The 17,095-nt window shown below is 44.6% G+C and overlaps 2 protein-coding genes across 3 annotated transcripts; both read left to right on the top strand.

Annotated features, from left to right (window-relative positions):
- The first annotated feature begins 1,925 nt into the window (after nt 1-1,925).
- LOC6553823 lies at nt 1,926-12,578 on the top strand. 2 transcript variants are annotated; one of them, XM_001980482.3, is made up of 9 exons: nt 1,926-2,213; nt 2,369-2,485; nt 7,113-7,778; nt 7,868-8,112; nt 9,400-10,065; nt 10,168-10,412; nt 10,474-10,646; nt 11,454-11,577; nt 11,981-12,578. In XM_001980482.3, the coding sequence occupies exons 3-9, from the start codon at nt 7,291-7,293 to the stop codon at nt 12,110-12,112; spliced, it is 2,073 nt and encodes a 690-aa protein (XP_001980518.1). In that variant the 5' UTR covers nt 1,926-2,213; nt 2,369-2,485; nt 7,113-7,290; the 3' UTR covers nt 12,113-12,578. The 2 variants fall into 2 exon arrangements, with proteins under 2 accessions (XP_001980518.1, XP_026831578.1); XM_026975777.1 differs by having other exon boundaries at nt 1,926-2,072.
- A 3,008-nt stretch (nt 12,579-15,586) lies between these two features.
- Nucleotides 15,587-17,049, top strand: LOC6553822 (thiamin pyrophosphokinase 1). Its single transcript, XM_001980481.3, has 3 exons — nt 15,587-15,992; nt 16,054-16,578; nt 16,642-17,049. Exons 1-3 carry the CDS (start codon nt 15,629-15,631, stop codon nt 16,788-16,790), a joined length of 1,038 nt encoding a protein of 345 aa, XP_001980517.2. The 5' UTR covers nt 15,587-15,628; the 3' UTR covers nt 16,791-17,049.
- Nucleotides 17,050-17,095: the final 46 nt, after the last annotated feature.

Below are 17,095 nucleotides of genomic sequence, written 5' to 3' on the forward strand. Positions count from 1 at the left end.
GAAGAATTAAATATGCATGGCTATGTTTTGGAGCTCGATTGCCAAGTGGGGGAGTTAGCCGCTTTCCATGGGTCGTAATTGTAATTAGCTTCTGCACAGAGAGAGTGAGGCCCCCAAAGCGAATTGGATGAACAAAGGATCTATGGGGCGTGGCAGATTTAGCGATTTTGGGCGTTTGGGTGTTTGGTTGTTTGGCCAGTGGGTGCGAAATCAACCAAATTGGCTAAATGGGTTAGCACTGGCGCCGTTTGCCAGATAAAAGGCATAAATAATCAACACATATTGGGTGTGAATGGGATTCAAACAGAGTGCGGCGGTTCCCTCAACGAATTGAGTTGTGAATGGAATGTTGCGAAATTACATTTGAAACATAGTTTAACGTGTGGATAGCAATTGCATTTATGTGGTTTTAATTTCGGTTCATTTCGGATTTGCTGCCTTGTTACAATTTAAACTACATTTGTTCAACATTCCCCAGAAAGTGCAACGTGTAGAAACACGAAAGCCACTTTAATATTCATTTTGGGATATAAGGATAACACCCACTCTCAGAAATAATCATCTGATAAATATGATTAATTGGCGCAACTCGAAATGTTTTGCGTAAGATTAGCATCAAACTTGCCACAAATGTTAAGCACTCATTTCTAGCTTTTCCACAGCTTGCTCCTCTTAAACCTGTTTACTTCTGCTCTCCAGCCTGCTGTTGCATATAATCCCCGGTCCGTTCGGCAAAAACTTTTGCCAGGGTCTTGCCAGGGACCCAAATGAAGTTTGTGCCCGCACTTAACCAAACCGCAATAAATCAAAACACCTGGTGGTGGTACTTAAGAGTCATGCCACCCAGGACGACAGGCCAACAATGGTGCGACATGAGCAACAAAACAGATAGCGACGAAGAAAGTAGAAAGGGATGCTTGGCAAAGGGTAGCGCAACTGAACTAGCCTGGCTTAAAACTGAAACATGATTTTTAAGAAAAACCCAATTCTTGCCCAAATCTTCTTAAACACTTATTTTTAAATTCCTCTTTTAGCTATTAGTCTTCCTGTACATTTTCGAACTTCCTTAGCTAGGAAAAATCATTGAAGAAAGACCAGCATTGCGAAATAAAAACTTTAATGGCCGCACAAAATAAGCAAAATGGTCAAAAGACGACAAGGCCACAACAACAATGCCAACAACAGGTGTTCGACACAGATTTCTACACTCACACAGTCGCACTCGCACTCGCACACTCATTCACACACATGCACATGCCGGCACATTCACGGTAACCGGAAATGAAAATATTGTTGCCTACTTGCAGGCGCAGCTATTTTGAATGCGGACTTAGCCCGGCTGAGTTCCGCATTTGCCAACTGCATTTAAAAGGGCTAAACAGAAGCACACGCTCTACGCACTGTCAAGAAATGAAAAGTGAAAAACTTGAGAGCTGAAAAGTTTGTTTCGAAGTTTTTTCTCGCACCTTTCTGCGTGTCGAAACGTTGGGGGATTCTACCCACCGAATGCAGTTAAAACTTGCAGCCGCAATTCAATTAAAACTTCAATGTAATACCATCAAGTACACATCCCGTTAACGTACATACATATACTATAGTACAAGAGAGCGGCTCCTTAACGCTGAGATGACAGCAGCGTGCCAAGTGGCAAGTGCCAAGTGCCAAGTGCCTCGGATGGCTTCAAACTTTGTTGTCCCGACCTCAGCTGTCCTGCTGTAAACAAACGCCCTGGAAATGGAAGCGGGCGGTAAATGAGCAGTGGCTCAGTGGACCACGGACGGCCAGCAAAACAGCCGGCTTTGTGTTGGCAGTAGAAAGGGAAACGGAAATGGAAGGGAGTCCATCAGGATATTATCCGCGCAGGCGCAGAAGCCACGGCGCCTTACCACCTATAAAAGCCGCTGTTCTGGCCAAAACCAAAGCAGTTGGTTCGTGACGCCACTCCGGAAAACTCCCAAAAGCGGAATTACTTGGAAAACCAAGTGGATTAACTTCAAACTCAAACTCGCTTTTCGATGTAGCGGCAAAGAAATAAAAACTGTAATTAGTGTGCGCTTGTGGGTTCGCAAAATGTAATTAGCAATGTGTGTGAAAAGTGGGCAATAAATAAACAAACCCTTTAGAAGCGCACAAAAACTATGCTAACATATAAAATAAACAATATAAACGAAATGCCGATTTCCGAATAGTTTGTCTAACAAAGTGACCACAAAGTAATCTAGTTTGCATATAATTCGCATTGAAATCAGATTACAAGCTTAAATCGTTGAATGTTTTGGCTTTTGTCGGACAAACAATGCTCTCTAGTTATATGAAGAAATGTATGCAAAATATGGCTAATAGTTATAATAATAATTACATTTAACAGTTCCAAGTTTTTTAATCAGTGAAAAGTAATTCATTCAAATAAATAATTATAATCCAGGTTTTTGTCCAAAAAAAAAGGCAACTAAAACGGCAGCAGAAGTGCTTACATATTATCTAGGTAAATACTCCATTAAATTGGGAACTGGGTTCCATGATATTCAAAGGAATTTAGCATAGCCATATATCAATGGAGCACAACAAGTATTTGTATTACATTTCAAAAGGTATCCCAGTGTTCCACGCACTGCCAACCGAGCGACCAGCTCCAAATATTTCCAGCTGACTTGTGGCCGCCTTTGGAGATGGAGATTGATTCATGTGAAGGTTTCTCTGCGGTGGGTCTGCCACATATGTACGAGTCCTAGACCGTGTGGCATGCTGCTTAATTGCAGAGCAACCTCATCGCATCGAACTCGCTTTGAGCCATTCCACAGCCACAATTTCATATTGTTACAAAATTGCATTGTTAATGGCCGTTGGCAACCCTCGACTGGCAACTGCTAACTGGCAACTGGCAACTGACAGTCGCTTCTGTCCGCTTAAAATGGGCTAAGTGGCCCGCACCCACCCACAAGGGGGAATGGCAAGCCCGTGGAAGTAGAATATACATATATAGATTTAGGGGCTCTGGCCATTTACATACTACACCATTGGTTAATGTGCAGCCCCTTGTAATGGGGCAACTTTTTGCTCTGTCAGCGCAAAATATCTGCGGTTATCTCGGCACCAGCGAATTTCTTTGGCACTTGCAATAAAAATAATCCCAACATAGATAATGGATAATGGAGCGACCCAGAGCCAATGATTAGGACCCTCAATATTCCAATGTGGCGGGTGGGGTGCACCTAACTTGGCCTGTTAAATCCATTTAACATCCTCAGCGACGACCTCTGGGAGTCAGATAACCCTTTACTTCTGCCTCCTAACCGCTTCCACTGCCACTTCCGCAACAATAACAATAACATCAGGCAACAAGAGCAGAGGCGCTTTTATGCCATTAAGTGGCATTATAATTACAATTTGCACCGAGGGCCACAAGCCATGCAGACTGGCAGCTGAACTGGGAGCGGAAACGAAGGACGACCCCGGCGATAAAGTTCCCATTTCGAAGGGCTCATTACGCTGGAAGGGATGGGGCCACTTAAGTCGGGCGGGTTAACGTTTAACTGCTGACGCCAGTACTCGTATTTGTCGAGCAGTCTAATCAGAGCCGGCCCCAATTAGCAAATACGCTTAGCAAATAATCCGCACGGATTTTAATTAATTGGACTGATGAAACGTACCCGTCGACTAACGTCAATGATCGAGCCCACTGCAGGTATATATTTTATCTCGTTTTTGTGCGACGAAGAGAGCCCGTAAACCGTGTGATATGCAGTACAGTACGCCTGCCTGTTGTTGGCTGAATTTCGGATTCGGATTTTCAAATTAATTGTGCGCATAAATTTTCCGGGGAACCGGAGAACCGGAGAGCCGGAGCTCCATGGCCACATCCTTCCGCAGCCGGAGAAGGCAACCTTTCGGCTTTGTTTTCGGGGCCAGAGCTGGCAATAAATTCACTTTCGTCTCAAATGAGTTTGCATAATTCAAATACCGAAAATTGAAATATATCCCCGGCAAATATTTGTTTAGTTATAAAGTGGATCTACCCCAATTTGTTATGATTTAAGCGTGCGTTGGGATTAAGTCTGTTAGTTAATTGAGACGGGATTAACGTGAAAAATCGGTGGCATACAAATACTTTGCCCGCATAGCAATGGTGCGCAATCAATAAGCCCGGAATTTAATATAGCCACGGCGGAGGAGCTTAGGACTGAGTAAAATTCTTGGGCAGGAATGGCGTGTTCGTGGGAATAAAAGTTCAGCCATCCTGAAACACGAACTCCGGCTGCAAGTGATTTACATATTAGGACCTGCTGGAATTAAGTATCTCGAAGATAGCGCGTGGCAGATAAAACTATTTCAGCACTACACCCATACAATTTGAGCAGAATTCAGCTAATGGCTGGTAAGATTACGCATACGCCCCGTTGCCCATGTGGATGCGGATACGAATGCGGATTCGTCCCTGGGCTGAAAGCACTATAAAATTAATTTTAAGACACTTGGAGCTTAATCATTCGCACAGATAAAAGGCGACAGTTGTCCCCGAGGATAATTGCGTATGCGTGTGGAACGGCCTGGGACTTCAGTCAGTGGGTTTGATTCCTTCGAGGGTCTAAGGGTTCCATTTTGTACGATGCCTGGCACTCACGGCATAATTTGGGTACAAAATATTTCCGCCAGTCTCTGACCCCAAAAAAATAAAAAAAAAAGGGACGCAAGCGAGGGGCCCCCACCACTTGTGGAAGTTTGGGCAAACGTGCTGGGCTTTTAAACTTGCCCAGTCGACCGAGGGGTGGCTATCAGTTATACGAGTCCTCGGGGATCCACTCTTGTTAAACTCGCATCCCGCTGCTCACATTGTTGTCAGGCGGGGACCACTCGAAACATGTCGGAGATTTGCGTGAGCCAACTGCCTTTTGGTATTCAATCATCTCGAGCGACGGGCAGCCCTTAATAGCAACCAAATTCACACTCAGAAAATAAAGAAAACACCTTTTTCGGGAGTGTATACCCGGAGTTCATAATTTGTATCCACTGTGTAATCAAGTGAATCCTTGCTATATCTACTCAATTTTTGTATAGCACTGAAGTATCCACTTTAGAAGAGTTGGTCTAATTTAAGAATATTTATTTATACAAGTATGTTGAAACTTATGACACTCATCAAAATATATGCTCTTGAAAATCATTTGGTTTTCATATAATTAGGAATAGCACATTTTTGTGAAGTGTATATTTGCCCACATGGCTGGGTTGACTTTCAGCCGGCCTTCAATTTGTTCATAATATTGTCCGCCTATTTTGAAGTGTCATAGGGTGGGCGGAAACAAGAATTTTGATGTTTCCTTTTTGCTGCCTTCAAAAGGAAATTGAAATCGATGTGTGGACTCGATTTACCCTCTTCCTCCAAAGCTCCACCAAAAGGACTCGTAACAATTCGAGTAATAAGAACCATAAAAACGGAAAACAATACTAATTTTCGTTGATGGGATGGGATGTCCGAGTATTTTCCCAATGGACAGCCACAGAATCGCGGCGAAGTTCGTTAAATATGCATTCGGCTTAGCCGGTGGACTTTTCCGCCTGATTTATGTATATACGTGCCTTGCCACTTGGCTCACCTTGGCCAAGTCGATTTGGAATTCAAAAGCTTTTAACAGATTGTCGCTGGCAGTAACTTTGCCAATTTGCAAAAGTTCAACTGAGCAGCAACGAGAGCAAAACAAAATGGATTACGGGCAATAAAGGCGGAGTAAAAACAATAACAATTACACTGATTGCCGCCCCCGGAGAATACGATGAATGTTGAGTGACGACCTGCCGGTCAGTCGAACGGAAACGGAAATGAAAGTGGGATGGGGAGTGGAATTGGCAGTGGAATTGGGAGTGCAAGCGGAACGGAACTGTTAACTCGTTCGTCCGCTCACATTTTTCTGGGCCAACCGATAGACGAACAGTCATGGCCATAAAACAATTGAGGGCTCAATTTTGCACAACCCGACGCACATTTGCATTCGGTTCCGAATTGGCGCGTGTTGTACATTTTCCATTTCGCACTGGGACCGCAGGACACCAAGGATGCGACCTGGTTCCGCTAAAAAATTCTGAGCGCAGCTTTTGTTAGCCACTGGAAGTGCACATTTATCTACCGAAAATGTTTTGCTGCTGGCCCTTTTGTTTCGTTTCGACCAACAGCGTTTGCAGTCCTTATGTGCGTAAAAATTCTATTTGATTGCACGTTTATGTTGTGGATTTAACTTTTGGTCCTTTAGCCCAACTCCGCCGGGCACTGAATCTTCCACTGGTTACTCCAATGGCCATTGTTTGCCCAGCCAGTGCGCTGCAGAAGTCCTTAATCCAGATATTTATTTCCTGCAACAGGATATGAAAGCGAATGCAGCGACTTTGATGGCCCCAAACCCCAGCATCCTGTGATCCTGCATCGCCTGAAGTAATCTTGGTCCTTAAGCTGCTTGTTCGCAAGAGAACCTTTTATGGCCCCTATAAATTCTCGTAAATTTTGTTTCTCTGAGGGGAAGTACAGGTGGCCAAGGATAGTTATTTTCCTTAAATAAATCTGATATCTAATAAATTAGCTTACTACAAAATAGCATAAGGAAATACTGCATTTTGTAGTACATTTAAAGTAATATTTAAAGTTTTTTCGAAATAATTTTTTTAACTATTTCGTTAAGCAAACTAGTAAAAAAAAGGTTACTGCAAATTCTAAAATTTAATTCTGAAAATTTAATTCTGTTTGTTAGAAGCTAATGCTTAAGCGACTTTACAAAATCTCTTTGATAAAAGTAGCAACATGTACATACATATATTTTCTTTGACAACAATTGCTGAATATAATCTTCGGCATTGAAATAAAGTCGTGCATATATAAATTCAACCCTTTGCCTAAGAGTCCTTGTAGTAACTAACATAGACGTACATTGGTACAGATAGCGATATAACATTTTATATAAATCATATCAGAATGTAGCAACTGCAACCTGCAGCTATTATCATGCAAAACCCGGCTCCATTATTTGAATAGAATTGAAAATTCGGTTCGGGGCTGGGGTCCTTTTGTCCTTTTTGTCCTTTGGCAGTGCCACCTCAATCAAGCTCGTTCTCCCCATCTTTCGCAGGCCAACGATGAATGCAGGTGCTGTGTGAAAGTGCCTCTGTGCCTGGAGAGGGGCGGAGCCAAGTTGAATCAAAGCCGGAACGTGACTTTTGCCAAAAGTAAATTGAGCCACCGCAGCGATAAAAGCTGCCATGCCAACCGGCGAGTGGCGCTAGGACACTCGTAAAGATAAAGGAACCATGGCCCGGCCAAATCCAGGTGCACCCGTGATGAGAGCCGATGACATCTATTCGCGGGTGCACTCCGCCACCCTCGGGCCCCTGTTCCTGGTCCATCTGCTCTTCCTGCTCAACATGCAGCTGCTGGCACCGGCTGCAGCGACTCCCGTGACTCCATGTGCCCACAAGGGCATGGCCGAGCTGATTCGCAACAGTCCGGTGATTGTCAAGGCCCTCGTAGCGCGGATCTTCACCGATGAGCCGGAGGGACCGGTGGAGTCCTTCGCACAGGACACGATTTTAATAACATTAACGCCGGAAACGATATACAAGGGTGCCTCGCTGCTGAAAGTGGCCAACGGCAATGGCGATGCCGAGAATCCCATGTCGCCGAGGGTAGGAGGTCTCATGTCCTGGAGCTCGGGACACCGCAGCAGAGGCGGCAGCGCTGGATCCGCGGGCAGCGGTGGTTCCTGGAGCGGCGCTGAGTCAGCCTTCCAGTACGAGGGGTAAGTAATCGCGGAAACGCCACCATCAGCCTTTTGTCCACATCACCATTACCTTTACCCTTACCCTTGCCCCATCCACTTGACTGCAGGCAGTTGAATGCGACCCTCGAGCCACTGCGTTGTTTCGATAATAACATGCTGAAAATGCTGCCGGCAGAGTTAATTGCCTTTGGCAAACTGCTGCCCGCTGCGACGGCATCCGCCGGAGGCAGTCCTACCGCACGACAGCTTCAACGACCGCCCGTGGGTGGCGCCACTGATGTGCTGCAAATCAGCGTCAACGGGCTGCATCGCTGGACGCCGCAGTTCGAGAATCATATCTGGAAGCATTTGGGTAAGCGTTCACTTCCTGGCGGCCTACACTTAAAATAGAAAAAGCAGTTTTAAAGCTTGCCACTTTCTAGGTTAAATTTTAGCTCAAAAATATGTTATATATGAAGTCTATCTATCTAATTGCTGCTTTTCAACACCTTCAAATGTAATATAGATATTAAGACTACTTATGCAGTGTCTGCAGTATGCGCAATATTTTCTGAGTGCATCCATCCAGATGCCACTCGATTGCCTCCTCCGTGCACCCAAGACCAGGAAGGTCCTGGCCGGGCTTCCGTTGCTTCCGTTAGTTAATCGCATTTCGCTTGTTAGTTGTTGCATTGTTGAGCAAATCGCTCCGGTCGGATGTTCGTCGAGCATTGGATGAACCCGGCGGGATAGAGTTTCCAAACTAGTGGCCACTGGCCAGGCCGGGCTCGGATGTGGCAATCAGCGATAATTGGCACTGGAGGGCCAAAATCTCCAACCGCTCGAATATCGCAACATAATTGCACGCGACTGTGTTATTCAAAGCCGCTTACATCCCCCTCCATTCGATGCTATCCTTTAAGTAATTCAACAGTGAAATGCGGCGAACACTTAAAATTCCGCTACTTACTCGGCTTATTCGTCAGTCTATTGTGACTTCATGAGCCCAGCTGGGGGATTAATCTTTGATGAAGATTGATAGCCATCGTTGAGATACCTCCGCATGGAAGGGGCGAAATATAAAATAGAGCAAATAAAATAAAATAAAAAACATAATACTTGGGGGCAACTTCTCGATGACGCAGCAGATGTAGCAGATGTGGGCCACCGCCTCCTCCAAAGCCGGCAATCCACACCAGCGCCACTCGAGGGAAGCAACACTTGACTTTTGTGTCAAGCGGCCAGGCACCCACCAAGGATCTGCCTTGAATTGCGGCAACTGAATGAAAGGACTTTAGAACCAAGAACAAGCAGCACTCAAATTTGGCACGATGATGTCTTAATTTTATGGCTCATAGTCAGGAAGAAAGGGCATTTCCTAAAATATATGGGCATGAGGAAAAGTATAAGTGGGAAGAGTATTAATGGAGGTACACGAAAAAGGGCATTTATAAAATTGGTATTTAAAATTCAGTAAATTCAGTTTATGAAAACAGTTTCAACCCCTTTTATTTAATAGGATTTTTTTGTTTTCAAAAGTTATCCTTTGTGATTGCACAAGCCATTTAAATTGTGTAAAATTGGTAGGGACAAAGTTGCATTTAATGAGATTTTCCGCAGCCCAGAAACTCACTGAAAAACAATCGGCAATCAATTGCAGGCTGGGACGATTGGAGCGACTTCACCTTGTGCAGTGTCACCTGCGGTCAGGGGGTGCAGCAGCGTTTCCGTCGCTGTCTGCTCGACAATCCGCTGGTGGACATGAACATGAACATCAACCTGGAGGAGGAGGACGACGACGACGACGAGGATGACGAGGCTGTGGCTGCAGTTGATGCGGACGCAGTTGGGCTTCCCGTGTCCAAGGAGACGGACGCATTCGGCGATGGCAACAACGACCTGCTGGCCGACGATGGGGATGAGAACGAGCTGCTCATAATGCGAGCAAGTGGCGACGAGTCGTTGCATAAATTTGACCAGGCAGCTACGACGATTACGCCGCAGACCCGAGTCCCAGCCCATTCCCATCCGAATGCCAATCCCCCGGCACCGGACCCCTTGGGAGAGACAAGCGGCGGTAATGAACCACCAAGTGATGATGGAGGAGGCGGCGAAAGTGTCAGGTTTGTGCCGAGTGCACACAATGACCGGAATGGCAACGAACAGGGAGTTGCAGCGGGAACTGGCTACAGTGCCGGGACCAGGAAGCCACGTGCCAGCAATCAGCACAAGAAACGCAAGCCCGCCAAGAGCGTGGCCCTCTCGACGCTCCTCTGCGAGGGTTACAACATAGAGCAACGCAACTGCAACAGTTTCGAGTGCAGCGGTTAGTTTGCCAGTCAATTAAGTACCTAAAGTCTGCCCATTAAACAAAATCATTGATTTTAAATATACTAATATATTGTACTGAAATCAATGATTATTCCAGATGACATAAGCGATCTGCTAAAGTTCTACAAGAAGCTGCCGATGGGTGAAGAAATGCCCACCCAAGCCTCGGATGCTTCGCTTGCCTCCTCCTATCCGGATGCATATTCAAATTTGGACCTCACCACGGCGGGACTGATGGGCACTGCACTCAGTCCAACACCCTCGACGCCGTACAACATGGGCTACATCCGTAGCTGGAGGAACTTGCTCAACTTCACCCTGATGGTCACATTGAGGGCCAAGGTGGGTGCACTTTGGGGGGATTTGTGTGGAATGGAAATCAGCGATTTCGTGATGATTTCAGAACGACACCAAGAGCACGGCGACCATATTCTCCATACGGAATGCCACCCACAATCTTTATCTGGAGGCCTGCAAGGATGGACTGCGTTTGTATCTGGAGCGGGACAATACGACGGAAATGTTGCCGGTGAAATTCAATTTATACGATTATCGCTGGCATCAAGTGGCCATCAGGTGAGGGTGTACACATATGGGGGTGGGGAGCATGCGGTGCTCGTAAGGATCTGGGAGGAGGATTGGGTGGTGGGTGCCCCACTTCATGCGACGGTGGTGATTGGCAATCTCTGCCTCTGCGTGTGCCGCTGCGTGGGCGAATGGCACTCACTTCGATCTGATGGCCATCGACGTTGACACTTTCGTTTATTTGCATTTTCAATTTATTAGCATAAATGTTTGTGCCATGAAACGCACACTGCCGAACACTTGACACACATGCAAATAGAAGGCAAGCACACAGTTGTGGCAAGGAAAAATGTTCAGCACTGTATGACAGACCTAAAAATCGGACGAAACATACGTTTTTCTTTGAATTTGATTTATATATGGGTCTACAAATTGTCCCTGAAATGTGTAGTCGTTTTATTCGCCTTCTAAGAATATGTGCACAATATGATTCGATTTTAATAGTGGTATTAAAGAAATAGCTGAAACAAGCCGACTAAATCTGCATTGCTATCATCTTGACCGCAACTGTATGCAGACAGCCTGCACATGAATATCGAAGTCCCTTTTTTTGGTTTTTGCTTTTTACTGGCTACAACGACACACAGCCAAATTGACACTCGGTTCAAGTTGGCACCATTTGTCATCGACCGTCGGCACATTTCTCACTGTCACTGTATGGGTACCCACCCATACATGCGTACGCACTTGCTAACAATGCACCAATATGTATCCATTTATTTATAAATATATATAGTTTAATTATTTGCGAGTTTGAGTGAGCTCACTTCAGCATTATTATTTTCATCCACCCTGCAGCATTCAGAACGGCGATTTCATATCGATTTACGTCGATTGCGCGTGGACAAACAGTTTCGTTGTCTCCAAGCGACTTTTCACGCTGCCCGTGGACGCGGATGTGGAAATCGGACGCGGCTTTAATGTGAGTATGGAATCTATACACTATATTTCCCCTAGGAGTCGTATTTCTCGATTTTCATTACTCATAGGCTGGCATCCTCTTTATTTCAATATGGTACATACATTTTTAATCTGTTATTACTTTGAAACAAAAACAAGGCAAAGCCTCTATAAATAAACATAGTACTTTTTTAACCAAAAATCTATGGAAATTGATGGCTTAAATGTATATTTGTTCAAGGGAAAGAATTTAGTAAAAAACGATAAACGTAAACAATTCGACATTCATGCCAATTTTATTGCGAGGCCTGCATGACGCCGATAGCGTATACGCCCCGCTGGCCGTTCACAAATTGAACAATTATTGGCGAATAATTATGAACGTTGTGTGCATTAACTTTCGATGTTCTTTTTTATCGTCGCAGGGTGAGCTGCAGCAACTGCTCGTGCTGCCGGAAAACCAGGAGCGGCTGCAGTGCAGCAACAAGCGCACCTCCATCAACGAGGTGAAGCGCTATATCATCGACACATTCATCGAGGACTACAATGGCAACTGAGGCCAACGCCAATCGACCGAATGCCACTGAATATGCATATATTATGTGGCAGCAAGTCCACAGAAAATCCGATTACAAATTCGGCAAATCAAAACTGCATAGATTTATGATTATTCATTTCATTTGCATACATCTACATACATATGAATAAGGGCAAGAATGTGTGTGCAAGTTTACATACTAATATTACGCATACGCCATGTGATTTATGCGCTAGCAAACAGCGCACTCCACCACAGAACCCATAAACAGTCAGTAAAATACGATTACGGACCCATTATGGATGTCATCATTCGCATTTCTATCCAGGGAATGTGCTCGGTATTTGTAATAATTAAGCTAATTTGACGGAATACAATAATTGTAAACGCAGAAATTAAAACAATTTGCATAGCGAAAGTAAAATGCCAAATTGATAAAGCGGAAAGTAAGATCAAATATAACGCAACTATGTATATGGTAAAACAAAACGTGTATTTTCTTTTGTAGCGGCTGGTTAAACATGAGAGTCCCACCAAAAATTGTTCACTGTCCACACACACACACACACGGGTTTTTGGGCTTAAGTAAGCGAAATTTGAATATGTAAATGAGCTGGAATATTGTGTGGTCAGCGAATTCCGGGAGAGTTGACCAAGCAGCCAGTCCGTACTGTCAGATTGTGGTTTTTGGTGCATTAGAGTGCCCTCCACTAATTTGACAGCGGATCAACTTGTACTTTATGCTGTGCCCGTCTAGTGTTCCTGGCCAAGCTATAGGGTAGTCCCTGAACAGATCCCCGGGCATATAGGAAGCTCCAACTGCAACGACACTTGAATAAAGTTCAACGGCAAAGGCAAAAAAAAGGCAGCCGCTCCAAAATTCATAATTTCCTCTTGGCGGGAAAAGCTCCGACGGTTGGCATCCGCTTAGGCGGTTTGCTTCTGTTTCTGGATCGTAAATAACCTACCCTACCCTAAATAACCTTTATTCACAGCTCCATCGTCTATTCATTTTTGCGAGGTAGTTGTGGGTATATTGCTGAGGGAACTAGATGTACCAAAAGAACGATATAATTGGGTAAAATACTTGAAAACTTTTAACTATTTCAAATCATATTAATTTTCCTATCCGAATGTAAGTCGATCTTTCTTTACATGGTCTCTATAATAGTTCAGCATCCTAATGATATCAGTAGATACCATATATTACCTACGCATAATATGCCCAATAGGTATGATATATTTTTTAGGTAAATTTCTAAGTTGCAACCAATGGATTGGTTTCCTTCAGTCGAGACACTAGTTCATGAGTATATCTTCTATTTGCTTCATTTTTCACCACGTCATTGGTAATTTGAGGCATTGGGTAAAAATGTTGCCGCGCTTGGCAAGTCGAATGCAGGCGACAGCCGGCGGAGACATTGATGAATTTCCTGTCGCATCCTTGGCGCTCGCTGTCTAGCAGGTGGGTCTTTCGCTCGAGGACTTGGGCACCGCCTGGCGACGTCAAATAAACCACCGACTACGACTGCACCAAATAGAAGAGACCAGAACGGAACAGAACAGAACAGAACAGCAACCCATGCCAAGCCAAGCCGTCGCCCATTGTGACTTAATAACTTCTACTCACGTCATCAAGGTGCATTGAACCGCGAAGTGTGGAGCGGGAAGGGTGGAGGATGGGCCACAGGATAACCCTTGCGAAAAATGGATGGTAGCTGCGTTGAATGCGAGTGCAATGGTATCTGAGTTAACTGCGCAAAGACACACACTCGGCATCTGGCTTTTAATTTTGCAAACTATAAAAACCGAAGCATATACATATGTGACACATATTCGAGCTGCATGCAATTAGTTGCAGTTGGCTGCGAAAGCGAACTGGCTAGGTAAATAGAGCACGAGCTCAGTCATTAAGAATTTAATAGTTGTTATCTTTAAATCCAAGCAGGTCTTAAATTCGTTAACTTTTACCTTGATGCACGCGCACATAAATCTCTGACTCGGAACATTTTCGTGCAACATGTTGCACTCGATGTGTGCAACGCAGTGTTCCACAAAATGCAAACGTAAATCTTTTAGACAAGGACCTTTGCTTTCATTTTCTTTGCCCGTTTGAGAACGTTTTAAGCCGAATATGAGATACTTCGGACCAGAGCTAGCACTGCACTTAGGTCAGAGTTGGGGCTACCTTAAGATAGGGTATGAAAGTCACGGGCTAAACGCAAGTAATTCGTTTCAAAGTCGTATAAAGGCGAACAAATACGCCAAAGGCACGCGTGTACAAGTGTAATTTTATTTATTTATGGCTGCTTTAGGGGGAGAAACTTTTCTAGGATTCCGCGACAAACGTTATATTTCTTTTTACTTGTAAGGTTTCTTAAGGCGAACTTTCAATGAAAACGAAAATTACCAAATAAATGGAGCAAAGTGTGCAATTTCAAATGAAAATGTTGAGTTTGTTGTTACTCAAAATACGACAAAAAAAAATAGATTAAAATTCATTTGTTAACAAGATAGCTTTTGGATACTATAAAACTAATTGGTTTTACATAGAAATGTTTTTATTTACGAACGTAAACTTAATGTTGTACTACATTAGAAACTATTTTCGATTAATTCAGCATAGCTTTAAGAATTGGAAACGGAACCGAAATAAAATGGTTCGACCCAACAATGCGACTTGGACAATGCATTTCAGACGTGGCATGTAAAGCCATTCAACTTCACCCCTTCGCAACTGGATGGCCAACAATGGGCGTTCATGGAACATCGCCCACCGTCAATCTGAATCCAGAAAAGGGGAAGACCAAAGGCCATGGCCAGGGGTGCTGGCGAGGATGTGCTCATGGTCTGGCCACAGGATCCGTATAAATGCCTTTATTTGTGTAGGTCAAACAAAATGAACTGTAACAATATTGATACAGCTGGCATCGGAGGTTCGAGCACAAAAGTATTGTGGTGCGACTGCGACTATCCCGCCCCCTGATAAGTCTGCCAACCTGCCGTCCCTTCCCATGGCCAGCTTTTTGTTTCCGCTGTTCATCAAACCGGCCAACGGCTTCATTAACCTAAGCCACAGAAGTTTACCGAAGGATTAACTTGTCTATTGAATGAAAAATAAGTATTTGGTCGAGGCTGCATGCTCCAGAATGTCAGCGTTTCATTTAAATGTATGTTTGCTGCGGTCAAAATAATTGGCTTTAATAGATGCCCATAGATCACAGAATTACGATCAATTTGCAAGCTATTTTAGGTACTTCAGAATATAAATACATATATAAACTGGGTTATGCAGCCTACTACAATCTGTGTACTTGACAAGGAAAAAAGTTTATCCCAAAAATAAGTTTAAGTTTGCAATATTTTAGTTTTCATAGTAAAAGGCTTATTTGAAACTCCCGCCACATCGCAAGGTCCGTCGTCAACTGCAAATGGTGTGACCAGAGGCCACAGTTTTAACAAACAAATTTAAAAATATTTAAAGGGGCAGCTTATCGTACTGGCGGACTGTCCGGGCGTATTATTTCAATAATATATGATTTTGGTTAAATTATACGGCACGGGCTGCTGCACAATGACGGCGGCATGCGGTCCCGGGTCCGCCTTGAATTGGATGCGCCGCTCTGGCCACGGATTCGGTTTGATCCGAGTCACGCGAGTTGGCAGGCCGGCGCGCCAACGCACCACCCACCCCACCACCCACCGCTTCCTTTGCACGAAAACAACAATCGGATTCCGGCAGCAAATGGACCACACAATACCGCCCAAGGAGTTTAAATGGACGCCGGGCAACCTGATCAACGAGCACTTTAAGTTGGGCGACCATGGGCATGTTTGCGTGGTGCTCAACAGGCAGATCCAAGTGCCTGCGCACGTGGTGAAACTGCTGTGGAAGAACGGTAGGTCTGGAGCTGTTATAAAACCAATCTCAGTCGGCTTACGGTTTCCGGTACCTTTTAGCCGCCGTGCGATGTGCTGTCGATGGGGGCTCCAACCACTGGCGTGACTTTGTCGTGGGTCAGGCAATGGCAAAGAAGTCCAATGGCTCAGCGGCCACCACACCACTTGAACCGCTCGACGTGATAACGGGTGACTTTGACTCGATCACTGAGGACACGGTGGATTTCTTCAAGACCACGCCGAAAGTCCATACACCCGACCAGGATGCAACAGATTTCACAAAAGCCATGGCCGTGCTGCAGCCCTTAATGGCGAAGCGTAAAATCCAGGATGTTGTTGTGTTCCATGACACTTCCGGTCGCTTGGACCAGGTCATGGCCAACCTAAACACGCTGTACAAATCGCAAAAGGATAACTGCAATGTCTTCCTTCTAAGCGGCGATTCGGTGACGTGGTTACTTCGGCCGGGAAAGCACACGATACAGGTGCCCATTGACCTAGTCACCAGCCAACGATGGTGCTCCCTCATGCCCGTGGGATCCTCCGCGCACAACGTCACTACCACGGGCCTCAAGTGGAACCTATGTTTGTACACCAAATTAAACTTATCGCCGAATCCTTTAGTAATGCAAGTGCTCTCATTTTCAGATCATGCTCAACTGGAGTTTGGCGGTATGGTAAGCACCTCAAACACCTATTCGACCGAGTTCGTCCAGGTGGAGACGGACGCAAACCTGATTTGGTCTATGGGCGCCTATGAGTTTGAGGATAAGGTGCGACAGGCCGCCAAGACATAGATGGTAATGGATGGTTCTAAGTACTTAAGAGAGGTTTATATTACACCAGTCTACATTGTTGATGACCAAAGCTGCATCCTTTGTTATTGTTTTCTTGCGGGGTTACATCTATAGTGCTATTATTGTTTAACGAAATTAAAGTTATTGTAAAAATTTGTAGTGATAAGTTCTTAAGTTTATTAACTGAAATTTAAGGTGTTAAATTACAATAAGGAACAAAAGCGGACAAACAATTAATAAACTGAAGACATTGCTTATACAGAAATTTGTAACTTTTTAACAACTTCCAAAATCTTTTAGCTTAC

Source organism: Drosophila erecta, unplaced genomic scaffold (assembly GCF_003286155.1).
Source record: "Drosophila erecta strain 14021-0224.00,06,07 unplaced genomic scaffold, DereRS2 tig00000000-arrow-pilon, whole genome shotgun sequence".
Classification (NCBI taxonomy): Eukaryota; Metazoa; Arthropoda; class Insecta; order Diptera; family Drosophilidae; genus Drosophila; species Drosophila erecta.

Bases quoted from the DNA above. Each gene is read 5' to 3' on its own strand.
- LOC6553823 (XM_001980482.3), top strand. From the start codon at position 7,291: ATGGCCCGGCCAAATCCAGGTGCACCCGTGATGAGAGCCGATGACATC. The intron at 10,647-11,453 runs GTGAGGGTGTAC...TCCACCCTGCAG, and splicing joins TGGCATCAAGTGGCCATCAG to CATTCAGAACGGCGATTTCA. The intron at 11,578-11,980 runs GTGAGTATGGAA...TTATCGTCGCAG, and splicing joins AAATCGGACGCGGCTTTAAT to GGTGAGCTGCAGCAACTGCT.
- LOC6553822 (XM_001980481.3), top strand. From the start codon at position 15,629: ATGATTTTGGTTAAATTATACGGCACGGGCTGCTGCACAATGACGGCG. The intron at 15,993-16,053 runs GTAGGTCTGGAG...GGTACCTTTTAG, and splicing joins GAAACTGCTGTGGAAGAACG to CCGCCGTGCGATGTGCTGTC. The intron at 16,579-16,641 runs GTTTGTACACCA...TCTCATTTTCAG, and splicing joins GGGCCTCAAGTGGAACCTAT to ATCATGCTCAACTGGAGTTT.